The 26,789-nt window shown below is 41.6% G+C and overlaps 1 protein-coding gene across 2 annotated transcripts in view; it reads left to right on the top strand.

The window, feature by feature from the left end:
- The window catches only part of aatkb (apoptosis-associated tyrosine kinase b), a 130,565-nt gene that overhangs the window by 42,636 nt on the left and 61,140 nt on the right, over positions 1-26,789 (top strand). For both annotated transcript variants that reach the window (XM_041815224.1, XM_041815223.1), the window contains exon 2: positions 25,591-25,724. In XM_041815224.1, the coding sequence (XP_041671158.1) occupies positions 25,680-25,724 (45 nt within the window). In that variant the 5' untranslated portion in view covers positions 25,591-25,679. The remainder of the gene's footprint in view (positions 1-25,590; positions 25,725-26,789) is intronic.

A 26,789-nucleotide genomic window follows, 5' to 3' on the forward strand; every position in this document is an offset into this window, starting at 1 on the left:
AAGCGAGATTACATGGATTTTAATGAATCATTTAATAAATGATCCATATATCGATTCATTAAAATAAATGTAATGTTGTTGCTGTGCTTGTTAACCTAAAACTCATAAATTTTTTGTCTACTTGTACTTCCTTACTTGGCGGACTTGCCTCTATTAACATGGTGGCGACACACAGAGAAAACAGCGAAGAAGACGCTCAGTTCAAGTGACTTTCGGTATTAGAAGACGAGATATGGCGGCATTTTTTTGACTTCTGGTGTGAAGTGGAGGTCTTCAGATGCATCCAGGTACTCCAGGTAAGTTTTTTGAAAGGAGTCATTTAATTGATTTCTTCTGTGATTTTTCCTGCAAGAAAATTTGCCAGATTAGTGAGCATTTACCTTGTGCATCACAGTTTTTGGTCCACTTTAAAGTGTCACTTTGTAGTACAGATCAATCTTGAGTAAATTATGCAACAATGTGCAGCTTTATTGATTGCATTTTTCTGTATGAGTTGCAGACTGAAGCATATCCTGCTAATTTTGGAGTACCTGGGATGATTTGTTCATCCTAGGAAGTATAACACCTGAATCATGCTTTGAGTTTAAGACAAAAGTCACAAAATGATCAGCCTAGAGTCAGCACCAAATGCGATACTGTGTAAATCTATTTAGTCCTGTCCCTGTGCTGGACGACCCGCTGCCGTGTCTCATTGTTTCTGCAGGGATCTGTGTGCTGAATAAAGCCGACGAGGCGAGGTGTTTCTGTAGAGAGGAGTCATCTGGGGAGGAGGTGAGAGCCTCAGGTGGAGAGCTGTCTGCTGTAAAAGAGGCAGACAGCCAGAGCTGCACTCAGCATACTGAGGCGTGCTCTCCGACACAGCGGGGCGGGGGCTGTCGCACAAAGACACTTTAACTAACACAATCAACACAGGTGAGGACGCGCAGGACTGTGCTCTTATTTGTCGGAGGCTGCTGATCGCAGAGCTCCGGGGAGACGTGTTTCATGGTTAGTTGCTCAGAATCAGAGCTTCCTGTTTAATGAGGTGACGTTACGTGGACTGCCTGCTCATGAGGATGGACTTCCTCATGATATGAATGTCTAATCCTCTCAACTCTCTGAGCGATGATTTCAAACAGCTCCGCTCCTCTGGAGGATCTCCCGTCGAGCCGCGGATCAGCGGGATGAACGACACTGAAAGCACTCAGAAATAGACACGCAGGCTGTCGAACTCCATCACAGGAAGTTGTGATGTGTTTGAGAAATACAGAGGAGAGGTGTCTCTGGTGGCGCTCAGTCAGAGTGACACATTCAGGGTTGTTACACAAGTCAGAGAGGTTCGCCTCATATCTGCCGCCAGAACAAGGAGCTCAGAGTCAATGTGGCTTCACACGGAGAGTTCAGACCATGAGACGATACGAAGGATTTTCTCTCTGAAATGTCTACATTAATCAAGAAATTTCCACTACAACATCCGCTACAACAAGACACATTCTGTGCTCTGATGCAATATTTATGCTGTCCAACCCAGGGTTAATTTTAGAGTAGAAGCAGGACTAAAAACAGTCGTCGACTACCTTCTTTTAATGAGAATGACCAGACTCAGACTAGCTAAAGAATGATCTTTGGTAATAAAAACTGTGATGAAGAGTCGTCTAAGAGACTAAAACATTAGACCTGGATCAGTTCAAACCAATACATCTGTTCATCTTCACATTGCTGGGGAAGAGAAGCATCCACTCCACCTGTGATAGACCTCTGCAATTAAGAGAGCATGGTCTGTCTGTTCTGCACTGTGCCTTACAGAATCTGCTGATAAATGCATGCATTTGCATTGACAGGAGTTTGCATGCATAACAGTAAACCGAGTCAGACGATGGCTCAAGTACCTTGGGGTCTTGTTCATGAGTGAGGGTAGATGAGACTGCAGGTGGATCGGTGCAGCATCTGTGGTACTGTAGACATTGAACCACACCGTTGTGGTGAAGAGGGAGCTGAGCTGGAAGGCAAAACTCTCAATTTACCAGTTGATCTTCATCCCAAGCCCTCATGAACTCTGGGTAATGACAGAAAGATTAGAATTGCGGGGTTGAAACGAGATTCCTCAGGAGGGTGTCTGGGCTCAGGCTTAGAGATAGGGTGAGGAGCTCAGACATCCGGAGGGATCTCGAGGTAGAGCCACTGCTCCGTCGCGACAAAAGGAGCCAGTTGAGGTGGCATCTGACCAGGATACCTCCTGGTTGCCTCTCTGTGGAGGTCTTCCGGGCACATCCAACTGGAAGAAGACCCCGGGGTAGACTCAGAACCCACTGGAGGGATTCTTTATCTCATTTGGCCTGGGAATGCCTTTGAATCCCTTAGGAGAAACAGGAAAATGTGGCTGGGGAGAGAGATATCTGCTGCCACCGTGACCCAACCACGGATAAGCCTAAGAAAATAGATGGATGGATGGACATAACTTAATTGTGCCCATCTGGAGTTCATTTCCTTTGGGATGAGAGGTTCAGGACAGACTCAGTAGAAGGGAATCAACCCCATGATTCCCTGCTACCCTCAACACCATAACCTGTTATGGTTTTGACTGAGGCCCCTGGTGGTGGAGTTTAGCGCTGTTGTTCTTGGTAAAAAGAAGTGTAATGTAGGAATTATGCAGGTTGCTTTAATATTTTTGTGTTAATCTGCTCATAGGTCTGTTTGCTGCTCTGTGTTTGGGTGTTTTTTCTTCTTTGTTGTACTAAATAAGTGGTTTTGGGTGCAGAATTCTTTGATTAGATTTTGAATAAAAACCACATCTGCTTTCTGCAGAAAACTGTCACATCAGACTCAGAGCTGTAATTAAGAGGAGGATTTTTATAACAGGGCAGGATTTCTGATTTCATAGCTGACGTGTCACTCGTGTTAAAGATAAAAACATCACTGGGTTATAATTATTACAACCACTGATGAAAGTGATAACAGCGAGGTAAGGTGAGGCAGCTTTGTTAGTTTACAGTGAGAGAGTCGGCCTCCTTTTAGTCAGTCAGCACAGAACAAGAGAGGCATGATAAAGTTACAGCAGTAGCAAATAGGTGATACCAGAATAACTCCAACACTTTTGAGGCAGATTAGAAGTAACACTCACTCAGCATAACTTTGAACACCATAAGAAAAGGTTGGTGTTTAAATAACAAGTTTATTTGGCCTGTGAATAAATGTGACTCTCTCTGCTCTTCTTTCCTCCTCTGTGTTTGTTTTAGAGCTGATGTCAGAGGGCAGAGCCGTGATGGAAGTAGGAGGAGGTTAACATGTGAAGTCTTATAATGTCTTAAAGTTACAAGCAAGAAAAAACAGATTCATCTGACTGAAAAACTGATTATTGGTCCTGAAAATAGAATACCTTATCTGGTATATTTTCATGTTTTTTAAGTGACACCCATTTTTCACTCCTCATTTGACGGAAGAGTGTTTTACTGGCTGGATGCCTGGATTTCTACAGAGTAATGCCAATTAAATAAAAATTTGTCATGTAAATAAGTGACTGCATGAATATTCAAAGTGGGGATCACCAGAGTGCAGTGAATGAATCTCAAGTGATTGTAGTGTAAACACACTTGTGTTTGAAAAGTCCAGTCACTGGTTAATCAGTATTTATGGCTACCATTATACCATGAAGACTAAAGAACACTTCAAGCAACTCAAAGAAAAGGTTATTAGAAAGTCTAAGTCAGAGGATGGATACGACGACATTTCCAAGGTGCTGAACATCCCCAGAGATCAGATAAATCCATCATGAAGAAATGAAGTACTATGGCATCAGACCGTCCTCACAAACTGAGTGAGCGTGCAAGAAGGAGACTAGTGAGAGAGTCCACCAAGACACCTGTGACTACTCTGAAGGAGTTCCAAGCTTCAGCAGCTGAGATGGGAGAAACTCTGCAGACGACAACTGTTGGTCGGGCTCTTCATCAGGCAAACTTTAGAGAAAGACGCTGCTGAAGGAAACTCAGGATGCATTCACACCAGAGCTGTTTGGTCCGCTTTAAACAAACTGGTCTGTTTTCCCAGATAGTTTGGAGTGGTGTGAAAGCTCACATGAACTCTGGTGCGGACCAAAAAAGCAGACTCTGGCCCGCTTGAAAACAGGGGGTCTCGGTCCACTTCCAAACAATACCTGATGTGGTTTGTCTGAAGTGTGAAAGCAAAGCGGAGCAACTTGTGAACCAAAGGCAGGAGGAGGAATAAAGCTTGACAATACAATACATTCAAATACATGTCGGTACCTTGCTTGGCGTAGGCGTAGCCATAGCAACATGTCGTAGTCGGTGCTGATTTATTCATCTCATGTAAAAAACGACATACTGGACAGCTCATTGCCTGGCTGGCTGCTCATAATACCCCAATGCAAAAGCAGAAACCCAAAGACAGTGTAAATTCAGTGAGTTTTCACGGTTAATGTGGAAGAAAAGACCCCCGGACTATCAGGTGTGAAAACGACCTTAGATTAAATCAGGACTAGAGTTCACCAAAAGGCATTTTGGAGACTCCATGGTCAAGTGGAAGAAAGTTCTTTGGTCTGATGAGACCAACATGGAGCTTTTTGACCTTCAGACAAGACCCAAACACTGACGTCACCACAAACACACCATCCCCACTGTGAAACATGGAGGGGGCAGCATCATGCTGTGAAGGTGCTTCTTGGCAATTTTTTTCCAGATTGGTGAACCTCTGCCCATCAGATGGCCGTCCTGTTTTAAATCACTCCTTAAAACCTACTTTTACAGAAAGGCCATCCCCACTGTGGAGCATGGTGGTGGCAGCATCACGCTGTGGGGATGCTTCTTGGAATCTGAAAGGCTCGTAAGTTAGAGGGTAAAATGAATGTGGCAAAATATTGGTAAATCCTGGAGGGCAGTCTTAGAGAACTGTGCAAGACGATGACCCAAAACATACAGAGAAAGCTACACAGACATGGACTTGAAAAGGGGCTTTTCACACCTGATCCCTGTGCAACCTGACGGAGCTTGAGCAGTTTTGCAAAGAAGAATGGAGTAAATTTTCAGTGTCCAGATGTCTGAGCCTGACTGAGACGTATCCACACAGACTCAGAGCTGTGATTGCAGCCAAAGTTGACTCTACTAAATACTGACCTGGAGGGCATGAATGTTTAAGCAGTAACTTATTTTATAGAACATATATTTTTTTAAATTGACACTGCTTTCTAGAAATCTATTTTCTCTATCGACCACGATTGATTTCTAAACATCCAAGGGGCTGAATCATTCTCATAGGCGCTGTGCTGCACATGTAATCATCACGTTTGCAGACCCATGATCGCAGTGGTGGCTGTCAGACAGTTGTCATGTGAAGGCGGCGCTTTTTGGAAAAATCAAACAAAAACTGATTCATTTTTTAGTGGATCCTTGTCGTGCTACGTGTCCTTACTCATCCACAGTGATGTCTAGTGTTTCCCAGGATTCACACTCCTACAGTACAATGGTTGAATCAGCTGTGGGATGCACATGTAGGAGGAGAAGGTTCGTACAATATGGTAGTGAGATCGAGGAGAGAGAGAATGCATCCTTCAGAGAAAAGCTCCTCAAATTTTTAGGTGTTTTTTTTGTTTTTACTGGTGTGGTTTAACGCTAATCACTTCATCAGAATCCTGCTGTGCTTCTTAAAGGTTAAAACTTGGATAATGGGACTAGTTTCCCCTCCATCTAACAGCCAATGGACCTAATAATCATATAGAGCATCATTTTAAGACCAGGATGAGCAGAAGTGTTGGTTTTCTGTTTCTTTTTCCTCCTGGTTGGATTCGTTCTTGGATGTTTTTCCAGAATAAAACACTGCAGCTTTTAATTCAGGCCTTTCTAGAGTCGAGGGCAAGTTGTTCTTTGTCTTGGCACCGTGTCTGTGAGCATTAGGAGGGCATTTGAATTAGTCTGAACAGGATTTTGGGGAGGCAGTAACCATGGAAACCAGTAGCCCGTTCTTGAGTCAGGAGCTGCAGCAGCTGGGAGATAACATTTGGTGGTGTTGACATTCAGATCTAAGATGATGAAGCGAACATGCAGCACAGGTGTTGTGTGTTATGAAGAAATTAACATGTCATGTGATCCCTGCTCAATTTCTCCACACAGACCGTCCGTGGTCAGATCATCACGTTCATGCATGTGATCGATCCATATGGGCTTGTTTAACCCATCCATCTGTCTCCCCCGCTCTCCATCATCTCTGTGTTTTTTTTTCTCCTCCTTGTCCCCGTGTCTCCTCCCCCGCTGCCTCGGAGTGAAACATGGAGTCAGCAGTAGCGTTGCAGAGGACAGAAGGAGAACGATCACTTATTTCACCAGCGCCAGCGTTTTTCATCTGGTGTCTCAGCTGGCTGTGAGCGGAGGAGCTTTGTCTCAGTCGCTGGTTTGGCATGCAGACACATTTATCTCAGGGAGGAAAGCATCTCTTTACTGTAGCTCCTCATCTTCATACCTGACATGGAGATCAGTTTACTTTAAAGTCAGAGGGATACATTCAGATTAATACCACATTAATGTAGTATGAAGGCTGGACAAGCTCAACGGGCTCTTCTGGTTCCAAAAAAGTTGGAGCGCTAGTAAAAACAGAATGCAATGACTATCAAATCTCATAAACTCATATTTGAAAAGAGTTTCAAGTTTTGATTCATGTGACCACAGAACAGTTTGCCATTTAGCCTCAGCCCATTTTCAAAGAGCTTTGGCTCAGAGAAAACTGATCTGTTACCAATAAACCAAACGAGACAGTAACATAGGAACCATAAGACCAGTTATAACATCTGCTTGGTAAATGCAACGCAGCAGAAGTCCCCAAATGATGACTCAGCACAACACTTTAGGATCTTATTGATAATCTGTACATATTCATGTTTTTTGTTTGTTTGTTTGTTTTGTTTTTATGGCACCAGTTGTGATCCAGTACACCAGTAGGTCGTTTCCACCAAGCGGTCCAGAACAGCATGCAATTCTTTTGCATTTCCACAGAGCAAAAGTTTGAAAGGGTCCCAAAAAACGACCCATACCGTCCCATTTTTCAGCTCCCTTCTGTAGGGGTACCAATCTCACCTATCTGTCCCAAAAAGGTGGAGCTACACACACAATAGGGGGTTGCACTGCAACATGTCAGAGCGTGACCTGCTCAGTGAGGAGCAGCAACAAAGGGGAGAAAAACAGAAAAATATCAGCATTAACCGACATATTTGAACTCAACAAAGATCCAAACTGTTTCCTAGTCTGTGGATGTTGGTATCTGGCCACAGATCAAGTTTCCTTTTTTGATATTATTTTATTTTCATTTTTCAACCAATAAAAATTACACAGATGACAATAAAGCTACATAACTATCATAAAGACAACCAAACAAGAAGAGAAACAAACAAACAAAAAAAGAACAAAAAACAAAAAAATGAAAAAAAAAAACAACAAATCAAAAACAAAAAAGAACAAAAAACAAACAAAAGAAAACAAAAAACAAAAGAACAAAAAAGAAAAAAAGGACAAAAAAATAAAAAACAAAAAACAAAAAAACAAAACAAACATAAAACAAAAAACTAACAAAAACAAAAAAGAAAACAAAAACAATAAAAGAACAAAAAACAAAAGAAGAACAAAAACAACAACAACAACAAAAAGAACAAAAACCAAAAAGAGAAAAAAACATAAAACAAACAAACACACGTACACACACACAAAAACAACAACTCAAGTTTCCTGACGTTTATCTGGATGATTTTAAGAACACAAAGCAGAGCCTGAAGGCTCACATCAGCCTGGTCCATCCACGATGGATGTGAAACTGAATTAATGCTGAAGTTTCATGAATACAAAGCTTTAGATCAGCTGATTCCGTGTACTGTGACTAGTTATTCATCTATTTCTTACTTTAGGTGGATTGTGAAAACATCGCTCTGTGGTTGTTGAACGTGCTCATAAACCTTCAGGCTGCAGACTATTTTAAAAAGAGATCAGCAAACCCAGGATTTCTGACTTAATCTAGCTTGATTTTAACACCAGCTGAACTTTTACTTTATTTTTGTGTGTGAATGTGGCAAATTCTCACAGTACCGCTCTAAACTTTCATATTTTGTCATATAAACTGTTCTAGACTAGATAGATTCATATATTAACGTACCGTTATGACTCTAAACGTCCCTGTACACGTATTCCATCAGCTGAGGATCTGTACTGACTGCGGTTAACATCATGAAGATGTAGTTATTCTTTTCAAAGCACTTTCAGCTGAAATAAAGCTGTTTACTGCTTATTCCCTACTGACTTCTGTCACTCATCCTTTCTATAACTCTGCGGCTGAACCAGCAGACTCATGCTTTGTGGGACTTCACATTCACCGCCTTTACGGCCCGCCCACCAAGTGAGGGCATGAGTGTCTGTGGAAACGCAAAAATATTTAGGGGTTTAGCGTACCAAACCATACCAAACCGTACTGAATCAAACCGTACCCCCTGATAGAAACACGGCTTTAGAGGTATTAAGGATCATTGGAGCAGTGGTGTGGTGTACAAATAGACACAGACAGACACAGCACCAATTATAGTACTAAGATTAGTTGCAAAATGCTTCTCTGGCTGTTTTTCATTAGTACCACTTACTTTTCCAGCCTTTTGTTGCCCCGCCCCTACTTTTCTGAGATGTGTTGCTGCCATCAAATTCAAAATGAGCAGATATTTCATGTTAATTGCTGATATGTGCTGTTGTGATGGATGTGGTTTAGCATTGTCCTGCTGAAATAGTCAAGTCCTCCCCTGAAAAAGACATTGTCTGGATGGGAACATATGTTGCTCTTAAACCTCTCTCTACTTTTCAGCATTGATAGTTCCTGTCCAGATGTTAGAGCTGCCCACGCCATAGGCACTAATGCAACCTCATACCATCAGAGATGCAGGCTTTAGAACTGAGGAGAACAAGCTGGATGCTCCCTCTCCTCTTAAGTCCGCAGGACACGGCAACAGTGACGTCCGAAAAGAATTACAAATATGGATTCATGTGACCACAGAACAGTTTTCCATTTTTGGCTCAGTCCATTTTAAATGAGCTTTGGCCCAGAGGAGAAGTTGGTGTTTCAGGATTCTGTACACATATGCAGTGATATCCTGCAGAGACCTGCAAGTAGTACTGTCAGGGAATTCTAGTACTCTACCTTTTTTTAACAGAAAGTTGCAAAAAGTACCAAAAAAGAATAAGAATAAGAGTGCAATTAAAATATATTGTATGTATCTAAAAGTCTAGCAGTCCTTTAACCCACTGCATCCATGTTTCAGCTCCATCTGTGCTGCAGTTTTGCACCATCTGCCCGTGTGCATCCTCACCTCCTGGGTCAATTTCTGAAGCACAGCAGCACAACGCTGCAAAATGACTTTTAGCACAGCTACATCACTCCTTCACTAGTTTATATGGGAATAAAAGATACCCCTTGTTGGAATTAATGAGTTGCATTCAAGTTTAGGAAACAGATGAATGACCTTTAAATGTCAAATCCTACAGCTGCTGCATGCTTTGTCCTTTCTAGTCCACCTGCAGGGTTTAAAGAGTTTTAATCGTGGCATTCAAACCTTTAAGAGGAGAGGTAGTTCTCACGAGGGTACACTCTGACACACAGACTGTAGATCCAGCTGAAGAGCATCCCTCAGCACTTCAGGAAGCCTGTGATTTAGTCATCCGTCGGTGGTTTTCTGGGGTCTGTGGGTCGCACAAATCACTCACCTGAGAGTTCTTACTCTGACATCTGACTGCCTGGATTAGCTTGAGAGCTGAAAGCTCCACTTCTGCTGCTGATACGGTGAAGACGGGGGATCCCGGAGCACAAAGACACTGTATCAGAGTATGTTTGGCAGTGGTCGGATCAGAGTGATTCATAAGGATTTGCATGTCTGGTGTTATTCCAAAGGAAATACAAGATGTAAATATTTCCATGAAAAGATTTGGGCTTTTAATTCCTTTATTCGTCTAGGATAGGAATAGGAAAGCAGGGAAAGAGAGTGACATGCAGGCATAAACCAAGGACAACAGGCTGATGGCCCGGCCAGGCCTCTGCTGCACCACGTTTCAACCTTTACAGAGCAGCCACTGTGCATATTTCTAATATTTATAATGTAGATGCTTTGTAAACACTCATATGCACAGATTTTCAGCTGAAAAAAGAAGTCTGGGGGTTCGGTTCCTCTTTGATCGTGAGCAGGGTCTCATGAAAAGAGGCATTCACTGACACCAGACATAATGAAGCAGCTGTAAGGATGCAGTCATCCATGCTTTTATATTATGTATGCATTGAGGACTACAACCTCTACACGACGCTGTAGGTCACATTTGCATCTGACATAGAGGGATCTTTCTGTCCTGATCCTCTGTGTGTGTTTCTGTCCCAAATGTGACCGTAAGAGAGACAGAGAGTGAGGCTCGGTCCTGTCTTTTGGGGTTAAAATCATTAGATTCCTTTGCTTTTGCAATGCAAAAAGCTCAAATGTTAGAGCGTAGTTGACCAAATTCTTGTTAAAATATCTCTTTACACTTAAAATAAGCCATACGCAGCTGATGATATCAATGTATTAAAGGCACATTATCAGAATTTTGACATTTTGGCACCAGACAAAGCATTGTCAATTAGAACAAAATATATAAGGTAAGATAACTTGCTGGTTATTAAGAATTCCTGGCAACCATGACACCGTGAAGACAAAATAACACTCCAAGCATCTCAGAGAAAGGTTATTGAAAGTCTAAGTCAGAGGATGGATACAAAATCATTTCCAAGGCTTTGAACATCCCCCAGAGCTCAGTTAAATCCATCGTCAAGAAATGAAGGAATATGTCACATGTGTAAATCTGCCTAGATCAGGCCGTCCTCACAAACTGAGTGAGCGTGCAAGAAGGAGACTAGAGAGAGAGGACACCAAGACACCTATGACTACTCTGATGGAGATCCAAGCTTCAGCAGCTGAGATGGGAGAGACTCTGCAGACAACAGAAACCGGGTTCTTCACGAGTCAGAGCTTTAGAGAAAGACGCTGTTGAAGGAAACTCAGATTCAGTCTGGACTAGAGTTCACCATGCACAAGTGGAAGAAAGTTCTTTGGTTAGATGAGACCGACATGGAGCTTTTTGCTGTCAGACAAGATGGCAGACTCTGCACATCACCACAAACACACCATCCTCACTGTGGAGCACGGTGGTGGCAGCATCATGCTGTGGGGATGCTTCTCGGCAATTTTTTGCAGATGGCTGAACCTCTGCCCATCAGAAGGCTTTTAGAAGTAGAGGGTAAAATGAAGCAGCAAATTATGGAACAATGCTGGAGGACAATCTTACTCAGTCTGCAGAAGAACTCCATGATTTAATGCAGCTCAACTTGCATTCAGCTGGGAGTGTAATTCTCAAGAAGTTAGACAAATACACTTGAAAAGATGTGATTTTTCGCAGAGTGAAGCTCTACTGGTTTTCAGACATCTCTTCTATCTGAAGTTTAGTGGTCAGTGGATGACTCCAGATGAATCAGAGCCTTATGAATATCAGATAGATGTCAGAATGAGTGTCCCGCGTCGCGTTTAGTAATTAATCTCCCCGTCTCTGACCTCCTCCCTCTTTGCTTCTCTCAACTCTAATTGGGATCACGGTAAAGTCCTCAGCTCTGGACAGCTTCCAGCCCTGCCTGTGCTCTCACCTTCCTCTCTGCGTGAATCTTCAGATGATTTAACCAGAGCGTCGGAGGACAGAAACCAAGGCTGATGTCGGGCTCCCCTAAATTCACTTCCAGCAGATTCCCCAGAGCAGCAGACACAGGAGCAGAGCCAGAACAGAGCTGTAGCACCGCGCGCTGCATAATGGACACCGGGCTTATCTGGATGCAGCAGGCTCGACAATAGTGACACACTCATCGCTGATCGCTGCCTGTAAAGCTTCAGCACAATGCACAAATAAGAGTTTGTTTTGTTTGGCAGCGCAGGCAGCAGCTGCAGAGTTTGTGTCACATTCAGGCTGAATGTCAGGATAAAAAGTAAACAAGAGGAAGAGTTTGGGCTCTTTTCAGTCCGTCAGCTCTGATCTTAACCTGCCAAACACGCCAGAGTCTCTCTGACAAGTAGAGCGACTCAAACCAGCACAGCACTGCTGGAGCTTTGTCCACATCATTTGGCTGCTCACTCTGTCTGTGACAAAACTAGCTGAGCTAATATGCCTTACTGCCTTCCTAGACAAGCATTGACACTGCATGGACCATTACAGCAATGCAATGACATCCTGGAGGACTTTCCAAAACATTTTTAAGTGTTTCTGTGGGGATTTGTGTCCATTCATTCTGTCGAGCATTTATGAGCTGAGGCACAATAAGGCCTGGCTCGCAATCTCCATTCCAGTTCATCCCAAAGGTGCTGGATGGGCTTAGGGTCAGGGCTCTGTGCAGGCCAGTCAAGTTCCTCCAAATCATGTCTTTAAAGTCCTTCTTTGTGCACAGGGGCACAGTCATGGAACAGAAAAGGGCCTTCCTCAAACTGTTGCCACACAGTTGGAAGCAGAGCATTTTCCAGAATGTCTTGGTATGCTGAAGCATTAAGATTGGCCTTCTTGGAGATAAGAGGTCTAGTCCAAACCCTGAAAAAACAGCCTCATACCATGATCCCTCCTACACCAAACTTCACAGTCAGGCTGTAATGCTCTCCCAGGACCCACCAAACCCAGACTCACCCATCTAGAGACATGACTCTTACACACCATGTGCCTTTAGCAGTCGTTGATGCCGCTCTATGATTTTGCCCGATCTTCTCCTTCATGGCTGAGTTGCTGTTGTTCCTAAACTCTTCCACTTTCTAATAACATCACTTATAGTTGACTGTGGAATATCCAGGAGGGATGACATTTCTCTTATTTCAAAGGTGGCATCCATCACAGTACCATGCTTGAAGTCACTGAGCTCCTCAGAATGACCCATTTCATATCACAGATGTAAGAAATGGACTGCATGGCTAAGGGCGTGACTGAGCTGAACTGCTCTGGTTGAAACACCTGAATTCCATCTTTAACAGGTGTGGCTTTTGTCCACATAGAGCGGTGTTTCCCAACCTTTTTTCTTTGGAGGCCCCCCTACATGTACCTAAGAATAGCAGAGCCCCCCCCCCCCCCCCGGAGCCCAAGAGAGAAGAAAAAAATGACACTTCTGCCAGAATTCAACGTACCTGAAGATGGCTGAACACAGCCATGCACCTTCAAGAACGGTCAGGTGCAGACATGGCCACTCATTAGGGGGAAAATGAGAAAGCTTTCTTGGGCCCAGCCAAACTGGGGGCCAGCAAAATCATGGTCCATTGTAAAGTTAAACTGTGGTATTTTACATTTAACCTGAATAATAAGCACTCTTATCAAAGAAACACATTTTAATTTATTTGTGTAGTAAGTAGCCCTCTTCAAATTGTAAATCTTTCTGTTAAAACAGAATTAAAATATGTTAAAAATAACTAAAATTGGTTAATAATGGCAAAAAATGGTGGGAAAGGTGGTGAAATTAAATTTTAAAGTAGCAGAAATAGTAAGAAGTGGCAAAAGTTAGATAAAAATGGAAAAAAAAATTGGCAACAATAGGTTAAAGTGGCAAAATTGGCATAAATAGTTTTAAAAAGTAGTTAAAAAGTGGCTGAAATGGCTTTGAACTGGCAAAAATGGTTGGAAAACTTTGTGAAATGGGATGAAAAGTCTATATAAAATGGTCAGTTAGTATTAACTGACATAGAAAATGTGGGGATATTGGCAGAAATTGGTCAAACTAGCAAAAATTAGGCAGCATTAGGCTTAAGAGGCAAAGAATCAGGAAGAGGAAATGCCAGAAATTAGATAAAAGTGGCAAAGAACAACCAAAAAATTGCAAAAATGGGTTAAAGTGGCAAAAAAATAGGCATATTAAGTGATAAAGGGGATTTAAAAGTGCCTGAAATGGTGTTAAAGTGGCAAAAGTAGGTGGACATTTGGTGCAAAGTGGTTAAAGGGATAATAATGGCAATAATGTGTCAACAGAGCCAACAATAGGCAGACAGTGGCAAGATTTGGTTTAGAAGTGGCAAAAACAGGCAGAAAAAAGGTGGTGGAAAGGGTTTAAAATGGACAAAAAATGGGTTTTAAGTTGCAAAAATGTGTTAAATTGTCAAAATTGTTGGGAAAAAGTGGTACAGATGGGTTACAATTAGGCAAAATTGGTGTAAAGTGGCAACAGTGTAATTCAAAAATGGTCTTAGTTTTTTAAGGCATCTGGAGACCCCCTCTCAGTGTCTCATGACCCCAAATGGGGTCCCGACCCCACCTTTGAGAACCCCTGCTTTAAAGTACCACGCTTTGAGTCACTGAGCTCTTCATGTGGCATCACAGAAGTTTTCAGATGGAGACTAGGTGCTTGATTTTCTCCACCTGTGATTGAAACACCTGAACTCAGTAATTAACAGGTGTGGCCAGATACTTTTGTCCACATAGCGTTGTCCATCAGTTGTTTCTGCAGGTCTTTGTGAATTATAGAAGTGCATTTTTCCAGTTTAGTAAATATGCTGAGAGTTTCTCTAATTTCCCTGCAGATGAAGCCGAAAGCAGCAGGTGGTTTTCTGAGCTCAGCCTGACGTCTGGAAGGAGTTAAAAACATTCGCCTTCAGCTCTTTTCAACTTTATATTAAATCCATCACCAATTATTAGTTGAGTTTTATGAATAAATTACATTTTTGTTAGGTTTCAGCACAAAAAAACATTAAAAAGGCTGTTGTGGAATTCTTAATCCTCTTTTTTAGATCCTGCTGCAGGCAGAAGTTTTCTGGCTTCCTCCTGACATATTTTGAAAGTTAATTTTCTCTGTTGCTTTCAGGGTGTTGTTGATCTGTAATCCAAACACTAAATTCTTTATAGAGCCTCTCTCTGAGCAGACAGATCCTTTAATCTTGTAATAAAGTTTGTTTATTTAATCCTATTTCCTAATCAGTGCTATTTCATAGCTCCTATTCTTTATTCTAGCTCTTTGTGTGACGGCTAGAAGGTTTCAGACACGTCCAAAAAGATTTGCAGGAGGCAAAAACAAGAACATGTTTACAAGAAATGCAACTGCAAAGAGCTATGAGCCATATTTAGCATTTGCTAAGATTACAGAGCAGCTTTTATGACTCTTAGTATGAGGGGTGTGATGGTGCACAGATAAAAAGTTAGATAAAGGCCAGGATTTTTCTACTTTTAACTGGCAGTAGTGCAGGCTACAGTGTTATCTTGATCTACTTCTGTTAGTTGGTACAGTCTGTGGAGTAAAAACATGAAACAAAATATGCACCATAAAAAGCTATACAAAAATGTAAAAACCAAATGTAGAAATAGTTTTAGAATGATTGAAAATGTGGTCTGTTTTTATAGAAATTCACTTCTTAGCCATTATTAATGATTACTTTGTGGGTTGAGACTGGCAGAAAATGGCAAAAATGGCCAGAATCAGTGGTGAAAAAGGATTAGAGAGTGGCAAAATGGGTTGTAGGGTGGCACAGAGGGACAAAAATTGGCAGGAGAAGTGGTGAAAAAAGATTCAAATATGGTGAAAATTGGTAAAGGAGGAATAAAGGTGCAAAAATTATCAAAAATTGGTTAAAAGTGGGCAAAATGGTACAAAAAAAGTTATGAAAAGTGGAAAAAAATAGACGAAAAGTGCCAAAAATGGATAAAAGAGTGGCACACAGGGATAAAACATGAAGGTAAAGTAGTTTAAAGTTGTTAAAGAATGGAAAAAAATACAAGTTAAAGAGGCACAAAGTATCCAAAATTGGGTTAAAAGTGGCAACAATATAGCAAAATTTACACCCTGCACTGAGAGTGTTTACATGTTTTGTTCAATAAAAACATGAAAACATAGCATGTTTTGTGCGGTATTAGTTTAAGCAGACTGTGTTTGTCTATTGTTGTGACTTAGATGAAGATCAGAACACATTTTATGACCAATTCATGCAGAAATCCCAGTAATCCCAAAGGGTTCACATACTTTTTCTTCCAACTGTATATCTGAGTTGTGTTGTGGCATCTTGGGTGGTGTTTGTGCTGTGGGTCGTTGCAGTCTTGTTGTGGCTTCTTAGGTCTTTGTTTTGGCTTTTTTGCATTCATGCTGAGGCTTTTATAGTTAATGTTGTACTTTTTGTAATATGTTGTAATTACTTGCATTTATATCGTGGGGTTTTTTGTGTTTTCTTGTTGCTGTTTTTGCAGCATTACTTGCTATGGCACCACAGTTTTCCATGTATTTGTGCTGTGGGTCATGCATTCATGTAGACCTGTGGGTCATACTCTTGTATATCCACCGTCTTCAACTTTGTCGTGTCTTTTTGCAGTCTTTCTGGCAATACAAAGCATTTGGATGTACATTCATCTGAGACCTCCCAGCCTCTGCCCTTGTGAATTGATTCCTTGTTTTTGTGTGTCACTGTGTTCTTCGTACATGCTGCTTTAAACAAATTGCCCCCTGTGGAGTTAATAGATTAGTTTGATCGATTGATTAGAGCGCTGTCGTGGATGTGAGGTAGTCAGGCAACCAGCTAAGCTAACCACCTGCTGGTTCTGGATCCACATTGAGAGTCGTGACTTGAGCGAGCGATTGATCTTCTCACCAAACCCGTTACAAAAAGGCACTTGTTCCCAAAATGTCAAACTTTTTTAAGCCTGTCTTCTATCTTGAGTAGCGCTGAAGTTTCTTTCAACCTACACTGAATTTGGTATTCCAACAGCGCAGAGTCTGCAGGCGGTGCCGGTGTGTCATTCTGCCGAGGGTTTCTGTATCAGAGGAGATCAGCTGAACAGATCTGCTGCAGCGAACTCTTCAAACTGTAAAAATATCCCCTCTTCAGCCAGCTCTAACTCCGTACATGCAGAACAAACACGTGAGCTTGTCAGATCAGCTCAGTCTTTCCTGCAGTTTGTGCCTCTGTCTGCCCTTGGTGAGGCTCCGAGCTGCTGCTCTTCAGAGTTTCTGAGGAGATTCTCCTGGGGCAGACGCTGCAGAGTACACAGCTTCTCAGCCGCTCCTTCTTCTTCTCCTCCTTTCTTCTCCTCGTGCTCGCTCCCTTCTCATCATTTAGTCATCAGGATGTGCTTCATCTCTCTGCCTCGGGAGGCTAAAAATGGTAACCTCCTCTGAGCAGCTGAGAGCTACGCTACTGGAGCCGCTAACGTCAAACAAGAGGAGAGAGAGGAGAAAAGCTTCCTGTGTTTTTACTGTAAATGTGCTGTTGTGTTTGCTGGTTAAGAGTGTGCTTAATGACGCTCTGAGGATGAACATGTCCCCGTGAACCTAACGACCTTCAGCAGGACACATTTGTCTCTGTGACTCAGGGCTCATTACAGCTAACAAGAGAGAGAATCCTCTCTGTTTCATTTAGATTAGCAGTCAATGCTATTGATTTTACACAGCCAGGGAAGAAAACACAAGCATAAAGTATATTTGTGTGTTTCCTCCTCTTCTCCTCTAAAGCCAACTCAAAGCGCAGCGCTGCCTACACGACACCTCTCTGAGTACTACACTAGAAAAAGTGGAGAGGGAGAGAAGATTCTTTCCTTTTTAGGATCACTTGGTGAGTTTTAGGAGGAGACGTAACTTAGCCTACCTCTGTTAGATAACCTCCATCGACTGGTTCCATGGAGTATTTTTTAACGTATACATGTAGGGCGAGAGGAAAGCACAGGATGTGTTACGTAAATGTATTCGTTACGTATAGATGCTGGAATCCTTTATTGTGAAGCCATGCTGTTGTGATGGATGTGGTGGTGTAGCTGAAATAAACCTCTCTCTGCTTTTCAGCATAGAGCTAATGTAGCGATGCCGTCTCTGTCAGGACCAATATAGATGCTAAAACTTTCAAAATAAAATCTGATTCAACCTCCAGTCATGTTAAGGGTTAGGGTGCAAAAGGGAAAAAGATAAAAACCTGACCTTAAAAACCTGATTAAGAAAAACATTTAATAAAGCTGAGTAAACAGTCTGCTAACAGGAAAAAGCTAATCCTCTATGAAAACATTCTAATGCAGCTAATGTTGCCGAGGCTAAAGCTAATGAAGCTACACTAGCAATGAAAGCTACATAGGTAGGGTGGCTGAAGACTGCACACCTTTTACAGTTTGGCAAATAATAAACCCATATCAATGTACTGTTGACTAAATAGCTAGTTAAGCTAGTTAGCATTAGCTTAATCTCACATTGCTAATTCTTGAGTTAACGTAGCTACATTGGCTCATGTTGTAGCATTAACGAAAGCCCACATTCCTAAATCTAAAATTAAACTAGCTACATTGGCTTATGTTGAACTGGTAACTAAATAGCTAGTTAAGCTAGTTAGCATTAGCTTAAGCTCACGTTGCTAATTCTTGAGTTAATGTAGCTACATTGGCTTATGTTGTACTGTTAAGTACATTAGCTAGTAAAGCTACTTTAGCATGAACTAAAGCTAAAGGAGCTAAAGAGACTTAACCTCTGACCTTTGTTGTTTTTTATTTATTAAACATTTAGTCTCTAATGTTTGTTTTGTGCTTATTTCATAAAAGTAACTGCCAGACTTTGTTTATGATTAAAGCTGAATTTTAAAAACTGAGAAACCCATTGTTCTGGCATATTACATCAGTTCTGTCCTGACAGAGGTGGTGTCTCACAGTAGTGGTCTGCAAGAGGGTCCATCTGAGAGCTGTGGTGTGCAGCCAGACCACTCTCCTAGACCAGTTAACACTGTGTGTGAGTTTTAACACTGATGAATATGAGCTGGCCTCATTCTGGATAGTATGATGATAGAATAGCTTTTTTGTGATTCACCTTTAATGAAACAAGGAACTATACATTCCAGTTTGTCCTCATTGGGGGTGCATTAGCAGAAAGTCCTGCCCATGATCCCCCAGTATGCTTGACTTCATTTTTTGTTGTTTTGACTGAGACTTCCTGGTGGCTGATTTAAGATGCTTTGAACCAGAGAGGATCGATACACACGACTCAAAGGTCTGCACCAGCAGAAAGTCTGACTCTCCCTTCTGCTCTGCACTGATGTGATTGTGTGTGCTCATCATGATAATGTGTACATTAAGCTGGATTAAATGCTCTGTTTTCATGCTGACTGCATGTGATCCTGAAATATTAATCCTGAGCTGCGTCCCTGGTCACACGCTCCCCCTCGTGCTGTAACAGGGTGGGGGGGATTCGTGAGCGAGGGGCTTTTAAATAAAGCACAACAGAGCCTGAAAACGTCTCTGCTCACTGTAATTACCCCCCTGACAAATAAAGCGTTATTAAATCTGAATCTTCAAGAACAGAATGGTTATTGACCGATTTAGCAAGCTGGCGATTTCCACCTCCTCCTCCCACTCTGCTTCATGTAGCATCATATTGCAGTCTTATGTAGTCTGATACCGGATGACTTGGTTTATTTAGGCCGCTGGAGGGAAAATTTCAACACAATTCAGACCAAGACTCTGTGTTCCAAAAGCCCCAGGGCTGGCCGGATAATCCCGTATTTAACTGTTAAATTTGCATGTTATTTAAAATATTTTCTCTTGTCTTGGTTCATTCTGCCAGCCGGCCTTTTAAACAACAGTGTTCACACTCTGTCCAATTATTCTAAGAGCCTGATAGTCTCCCTGAGCCAGCCGCAGCAGCTTTCAGAGGATCAGCACAAACTGGCAGCAGGAGCAACGCTGCCGTGTTTATTGTGTACTCTGTTGTGCGTTTCTGCGAGGCTGGGTGGCACTGTTGTTGGCAGGAATCAGCCAGCGAGATTTAGAGCTGAAGGCAATCCTGCGTGGTTGTCCGTCCAATCTGTTTCCGTGGTAACCGTTGCATTTTTTTTTTCAGCGCAGAATGAGAGAAATAAATCATCTGCTGCTCAAAAAAGCCCCCCCCCTGTAAATTGGAAACAAGATATTATGTCTAAGATTGGCTGGCGTGCATGCAGCACACACGGTGGATAATTTAAAGTATCAAGGTCTGAAAATTGGCTTCTCTGATTCAGAATGAGACTCGACGAAGACAGAGAGAAATAGAGCCTGAGGAAACAAGTCAACAGAGAAATCTAGGAGGAGGAAACTGAATATGCAAATATTTGAAATAAACTGCATTAATATTGCACTGTTACCATATTTGCATGTCTTTTAAGTAAATCAGCAAGCATCATGTATTGCAGTGGGAGAACGGTGCATTCAAGGCACATGGGAGCTGTTTATTGGATATCTTTATGCACGTGTGACGCCAAAGTGTCCTTCAGGGTGTCTTTTGTTCTTTATTTCTTCTAACAGTTTGTCCTGCCCTCTCTGACACTCTGAGCAGGAATCTGCTGAGCTGCTCTCCTTCACGAGCTGTGAGCCGTGCAAACTATTTGTCACTGTCACGCAGTCACACATGACAACCCAGAGATCCAGCTGCACTTTTAAGCAGTAAACTTCATAGGAGTTTTGGGGAATGAACATTTTTGTCATTGGGGAAAAATGCATTAAGATATGAAAAGAAGTCTTTCAGGTTGGGTCCTTTCTTGGAGTATATCTGCTGCTAGCAGCTAGCGCTATCCAGAGTTAGTATTCCCATTGTTACGGCTGTAACAACCAATGGCAGGCTGTTCTGTGACATCAACAAACTCAAAAACAAACATGGCGACTGTGGAGGAGGTATTGATAATGTACCTCTTGCATAAAAGACAAAAAAGGAGGCGGCGTTTTTAACCAACTGGTACAACTTTTCCTCAAAAAGTTCCGCCATTGTTATTTCTTCTTCGTGTCTCACTAGAGCTACGTATCGGGTTGTGACAGCAACACTGCCCCCACGGTTTCCGCTGGTACTGCTCCGTTTGGCTCGTATCCGTAAGCTTTATGGAAACGTGCAGAACTACAGACGAAATGAATGCAGAGCACGGAGAGAAGACTCTGTCAGTATCCGGATCCGTATTTAACGTTGAACATAAATGGGCCTAAAGACAATTATGATAACCATGGGAACAACATTCAGACTTCATTAAGCTGTTTTTGTTGGTTTAGGATCTGTCTTAAAATACTTCTTGAACAGGACATCTAAAAGGGACATATTTTACCCCTTTAAGACAAGTTTATATCAGTCTCAGAAGTCCCCAAAACATGCCTGTGAAGTCTTTTGCTGATAAACACTCCAGTATTGGATTTTTGCATGTCTTTAAACCCCTCTGTTTCAGCCCTGCTCAGAGCGAGCTGCTTCTGTGTCTGTGGCTTTAAATGTTACTGAGCTGTCTGACTCCGCCCCCTATGGCTGAGAAGAGGATCAGGAGAGGAGGGTGGAACTTTCTGCCAAGTGGGGAGGGCCAACAAAACCTGGGGGCGGGGCTAACTCCCCACATGACATCATGAGGGAAAAGTCTGAGAACGGCTTGTTTCAGCACAGATTTTCTGAAAGGTGGAGAAACAGAAGGGAGGAGGGAATTGAATTTTCTGGTACTTTAGGGGATTGTGGACAAATAAGGGGCACATATTTTAGTTAGAAAAACCTAAAAAAGTGATTTTTGCATAATATGTCCCCTTTAAGAAGTTAATGAATAAATATGTCACTTATTATAAAGAAAATCCATACACTGTTTGTATTAGTTACACATAGATTAAAAATCTGACTTTTTAATAGAGAAAAATGAGGAAAAGAGATATTTTGGATTTTTTATTGCCAGAGAAATGAATTAAACAAGTCATACTTGATTACTTATGCTATTTTGTATTGAATGAGTTGTATCAGTCTCAGATATGTGACCTAAACAAAGCAGAATGAGGTGTTAATAAGAAAAACTGTCCTTATTTCTTCCATTATGGCTGTGAAGAAAATATTCACCGCTTTCATGTTGCCCAAACTCATTTGTCTATTCTCATTCTTTATGCTACGTGTGCACATGGACAAGAATTTCCTCCATTTCTTGTCCGACAGCAGAAAAATCAAACTGGTGCATTGGAAGTAAACAGAATGTTGTAAGATGAAAACTATCTTTAGATCCTTGAGTTCTGCTCCCTTTGTTTTCATTTCTCCAGACAAACTGAGAGAAAGAGTCTGATGTCTGCTGGAGCTGACAGCTGAGTTTCCTCCAAATAAACACTGAACCTTTAAACCCAGATAAGAAATAAATAAGAGAAGACTGCTCCATAGACGCCAGACGATGCATGCTAATGAACTTCTACCGTGTTTCATCATATAGTCGGTTATTTAAAATAAAATGTGTGATTAAAAGTGACTAAAACGGGCCTTGTTGGTGCAAATCATGAGCAAGAAGTTTCTAAATCTGGCAAAACTTTTTCAAGGAACTCAGAAAAAAATGGTCAGAATTAGGAGTTATGTAAGACAGTGGTGGGAATAAGAATGAACTGGGGAAAAATCACACACTTGTTTGGTATGGAAACTGTAATGACTCAGACTGAAAGCCATGAAGGCATCTGAAAGGATCGCAGGCACTCCTCTCCCACCCAGTGAGGCGATCTCCCACAGAAGCATTACAGACCCACCCATCCCAACCACAGACTGTTCCACTTCACTCCTAACATTGAAGGTACCAGACCAGAGCCAGGTTTTGCAAAGGTTTCAGTTGGACTCCTAGACCTAGGCCTTTTGAAGCTGTAACAGCCCCCACTCTTCTTTGAAGGCTTTTCATCCATGTATGTCACTTCTCACTAAGGATGTTCCTAAACCTCTATTCCCCCATACGGCTAAACGATCATTTCATTTAACTGACTAGTCTAAAGAGGAGAAAATCCCTAGAAAACAGTCCAATTCCTCCCAGGGTCGTTGCGTTCGCGGGTGTGCTGTGGGCCTGATAAACTCTCTACAGCGTGGCTAACATTAGCAGCTAGCTCCACCAGCCTTTGTTCCTCTTTGCAGATTAATATCGTGCTTTAATGTGTGGCATCTTTTCACTTCAGCTGAGTATCTAAACATGAGTTCAACCCTTGACAGCCTTCATACCGCTTTATTTCCATTTATTACTTAAAAAACTGTCATAACAAACGCTAACCGCTAAGCTACCGCTAAGCTTCTCATAGTTACGTCTGGTGAAGTGTCGTGGGAAAGCTCACACAGGAAGGCAGCGGCCATTAACTGAAGCTACAGCGGCCTCTAGTGGCGGGAGGTCCATTGCAGTTTAAAAGGGCAAAAGAGCAAGATTTCAAGCCTGTGGATTTTTTTTAGAAAGGATGTTAGTTTAACTGACTCGTAAATCTTTCACTGGCTGATTTGATAAACTAATTTAACCGCTTAACTGCACGCATGCCTACTTTTCACCCGGTTTGGCTTCTTTACCCCTTTCTGCCTCTTGACGTTTATCTTCTTTTAACTACTTCAAACCATTTTTGCTGCTTTTTTGCTTTTATTTTCCCACTTTTTAATCACTTTTATCCCACTGTTTTTACCTCTTTTATCATTCTTTGACACTTTTTGACACTTTCAGTTCATTTATACTGCTTTTAATCCTTCATTGCCAGTCTTTTGCCACTTTAAACTGATTGTTGCTGCTTTTCACCCTTTTTTGTGCAAATTTTAGAACATTTTTGCTGCATTTTGCCTCTATTTCCCACCTTTTTGCCACTTATAGCAAAGTTTTTTTGGTGCTTTTACTCTTTTATTTCCCTCTATTGCCACTGCCACTTTTCACCAATTTTTTTTTTTTTTTTTTTTTTGCCAATTTTGGAACACTTTTGCTGATTTTTATCCATTTTGGCAACCTAATTTGTGGACACTAGGGCTGGGCAATTAATTGAAAATTAGATTTAATCGCAATACAGCCTGCTGCAATTTTCAAATCGCAAAAGGCGCAATATTTCTTGGACCTAAAATTTCAGTCAAAATACCAGTCTTTAACTTATTTTTGCAGCAGGGATGTTATGCATGACATTTCATGCAATCATTCAAGTGCCATTTATTTTGTCTTAGAATAGTGTCCAAAAAATTCTTCATTTTGTACTCTTTTTATTCAGTATAAGAATGACAAAAATCCTCTAGTGCAATAATTCATTGTCAATTTGCAAAACGAGTAAAAAATCATCAGAATTAGACACTTTTAAAGAATTGTTCAGCCCTTGTTTAGGAATATCTGAATGTTAGGGAATATTTAAATATCAAATCCCAGTTGCAATATTAGGAAAAAAAGATCACAAATAGATGACTTTCCAAAATCATTCAGCCCTACTTTTCACCAATTTTTCCCCCACACAAACCATTTTTTGCTGCATTTTGCCTTTAATTCCCACCGTTTTACCACTTCCAGCTGTTTTTTTGTTGCTTTTTACTCATTTTTTCCCTTTTTTGCCACTGTAAACCAAATTGCTGCTGGTTTTCACCACTTTTTTTTTTTTTTTTTTTACATTTTTAGATACTTTTTTCCAAATTTTTATCCATTTTGGCAACTTCGTTTTTTGCTGCTTTTTGTCCAATTTTTTCCACTTACAAAACATTTCTCTTCTGTTTGCCTTCATTTTCTCACATTTTTGCCAGTTTTAGCCCTTTTTTTTGTTGATTTTTACCCCTTTTGCCACTTTACACCACATGTTGCTGCTTTAACCACTTTTGCCAATTTTAGACCATTGTTACTGCTCTTACTCAATTTTGACAACTTCTTTTTAAAACATTTTGACCTCTTTTTGCCCATTTTTGCCACTTTTATCTCTCTTTTTACATTTCTTGAATTCTTTTCCATCAAAGTTGTCTCTGTTTACTTTATTTTCAGGCGTGTTTGTGACCATCATGGATTTGCTCTGACTTTGGCATGACTTTTCTAATCATTTATATCAGTGTTCCCATCCACATTGTTAACATTACCAATAAAATTCTATTTTTAGAAAGGGTTAACATTTTGACAAAGGCTACATATGAACAGATAAAACTCATTTTGTTGCTTTGATAGGAGTAGTTAATATTCAGGTTAAAATTAAACATGGTTATCACAGTTTAACTCTACTATTGACCATGAACCCGCTGACCTCCATGGGCCGCAGGATGCTCTCCGTTTATGGGCGGCCCTGTCTACATGTAAACATGTAGACTGGGTTTATCCGTAAGGATTTATAAGACTGACACATGTTAATATTCCTGTCTCACATTTGTGTAACAACAGTAAAGGAGAAGTAAAGGAATCTTGAATCTAGTGGCGGTATATCTGCACTGATCACCTTTTCTGTAGAGCTGTAGGAGGATATTAACATGTAAAACAGAAAGTCTGAATGTTGTTGTGTGGCAGAAAAGACACAAACAATTCCTCGTCTGCTTTTGCCTGTAAAGTAAATGAAGTGAAGTAAATTCATCCTCCCTCTGTGCTGTTTTATGAAAATGTTATGAAAAGCCATTTGGTGCAGCAGACCTTCCTCTGTTGCTAGGAGAAGGTGATAAATGAGCATGTGCAGCAATTGGCCTGCTTTTCTGAGATGTTGTTCGCTGTGTAGTGGCCTGTAATGCCTCTGCCCGTTTCATTTAGAGCAGAAACACGATGGCGAGCTATAAATCAAACATGGGAATGAGTCTGACTGGAAATGTGAGCTCTCCAGAAGAAAAGATAGGAGGGAGGGTCTCCTCATTTAAAATGCATTCATGAAACCAAACAGTCCTTCATGCCTCAGCTGATATCCTGTTTTTCTCGTCCTGCAGATGGCGCTCCGCTGAGTGAGCTGTCCTGGTCGTCATCCCTGGCTGTGGTGGCCGTCTCCTTCTCGTGCCTCTTCACCTTCGTCTTCCTCATGCTGGCCTGCCTCTGCTGCAAGAAGGGCAAACTGGGCTTCAAGGTGGGCCTCCTCTCCGACCATCAGCCTCCACGTGAAACATGAAAAATATATGAGGCGTGACGAAAATCCTGGCCTCTGATCCTCCCACTCATTAAATCATATAAAGCTTTTATGAAGTCTGACATAGAGGTTCGCTCTCTGGATTTCTGCACCTTTAAGTGTCACTGCAGACAGACTTAGCATGAAGCAATCATCAGATATCTATTACATTCAGAACACAAGGTCTGCAGCCATCTCTGCTCCAAACATACTAGAGGGACAGAGATGGGAAAGCGGATAAAGGTGCTGCAGAATTAACACAAGAAGCATTCCTGTGCATGTAGAACACCTTTATCTTCCAGGTTCTCCGGGCTTGTATACGATCGCAGAGTAAAAGAGAGAGAAACCATCACACTGCTGCGACCCATCCTACAGGAAACCTCAGATTAAGCTCAGTCTTTAGATAATGGCCAGCTGAATACTGGTGGCAGTAAACTGCAGAATAATTCAACTTTTAGAGCCGAGCGTGAAGTAAAAGTGCATATTGAGCTTGAATGTGACCGGTGTTACTGTTCACCAAGTGACTGTGTTATCTGGTGCCTTACAGTTGGGTGCATCTGGGTTAAAGTTACAACAGGTGTTGAAGACTGGTTGGGATCTTTGAGGGACTAAATTAACACAAGGGCATCTGCTGCATACAGTGAGGCTCCGTCTACAGCTGTAAGAATATTTAACTACTGAAGGGCACCCAGGAGAGCACTTTGCCAAGTGTGGTCCAGTAAAATGCCCAAGGAGGGCAGGTATTTTGTTGACAAGGAAAGAAGGGCTCTCTTAAGGGTACTTTATCACATTATGTCCATTTAGAGGCCACCCTGCAGGGCATTAAACCATGCTTTGTCGACCGAATGGACCCTTGAGGATACTTTATCATGTTTTGTTGACTGGAAGGGCCATCTAGAGGTCACTTTACAGTGCTTGACCACTTGAAGGGCACCTTTTGTTCATTGGAAGGGCACCCAGAGGGCGTTTGATCACATCTGTTCTCTAGAAGGGCAAACCAGTGGCCCTTTCTCCAGTTTGATCCAG

This window comes from Cheilinus undulatus, linkage group 20 (genome assembly GCF_018320785.1).
Source record: "Cheilinus undulatus linkage group 20, ASM1832078v1, whole genome shotgun sequence".
NCBI lineage: Eukaryota > Metazoa > Chordata > Actinopteri > Labriformes > Labridae > Cheilinus > Cheilinus undulatus.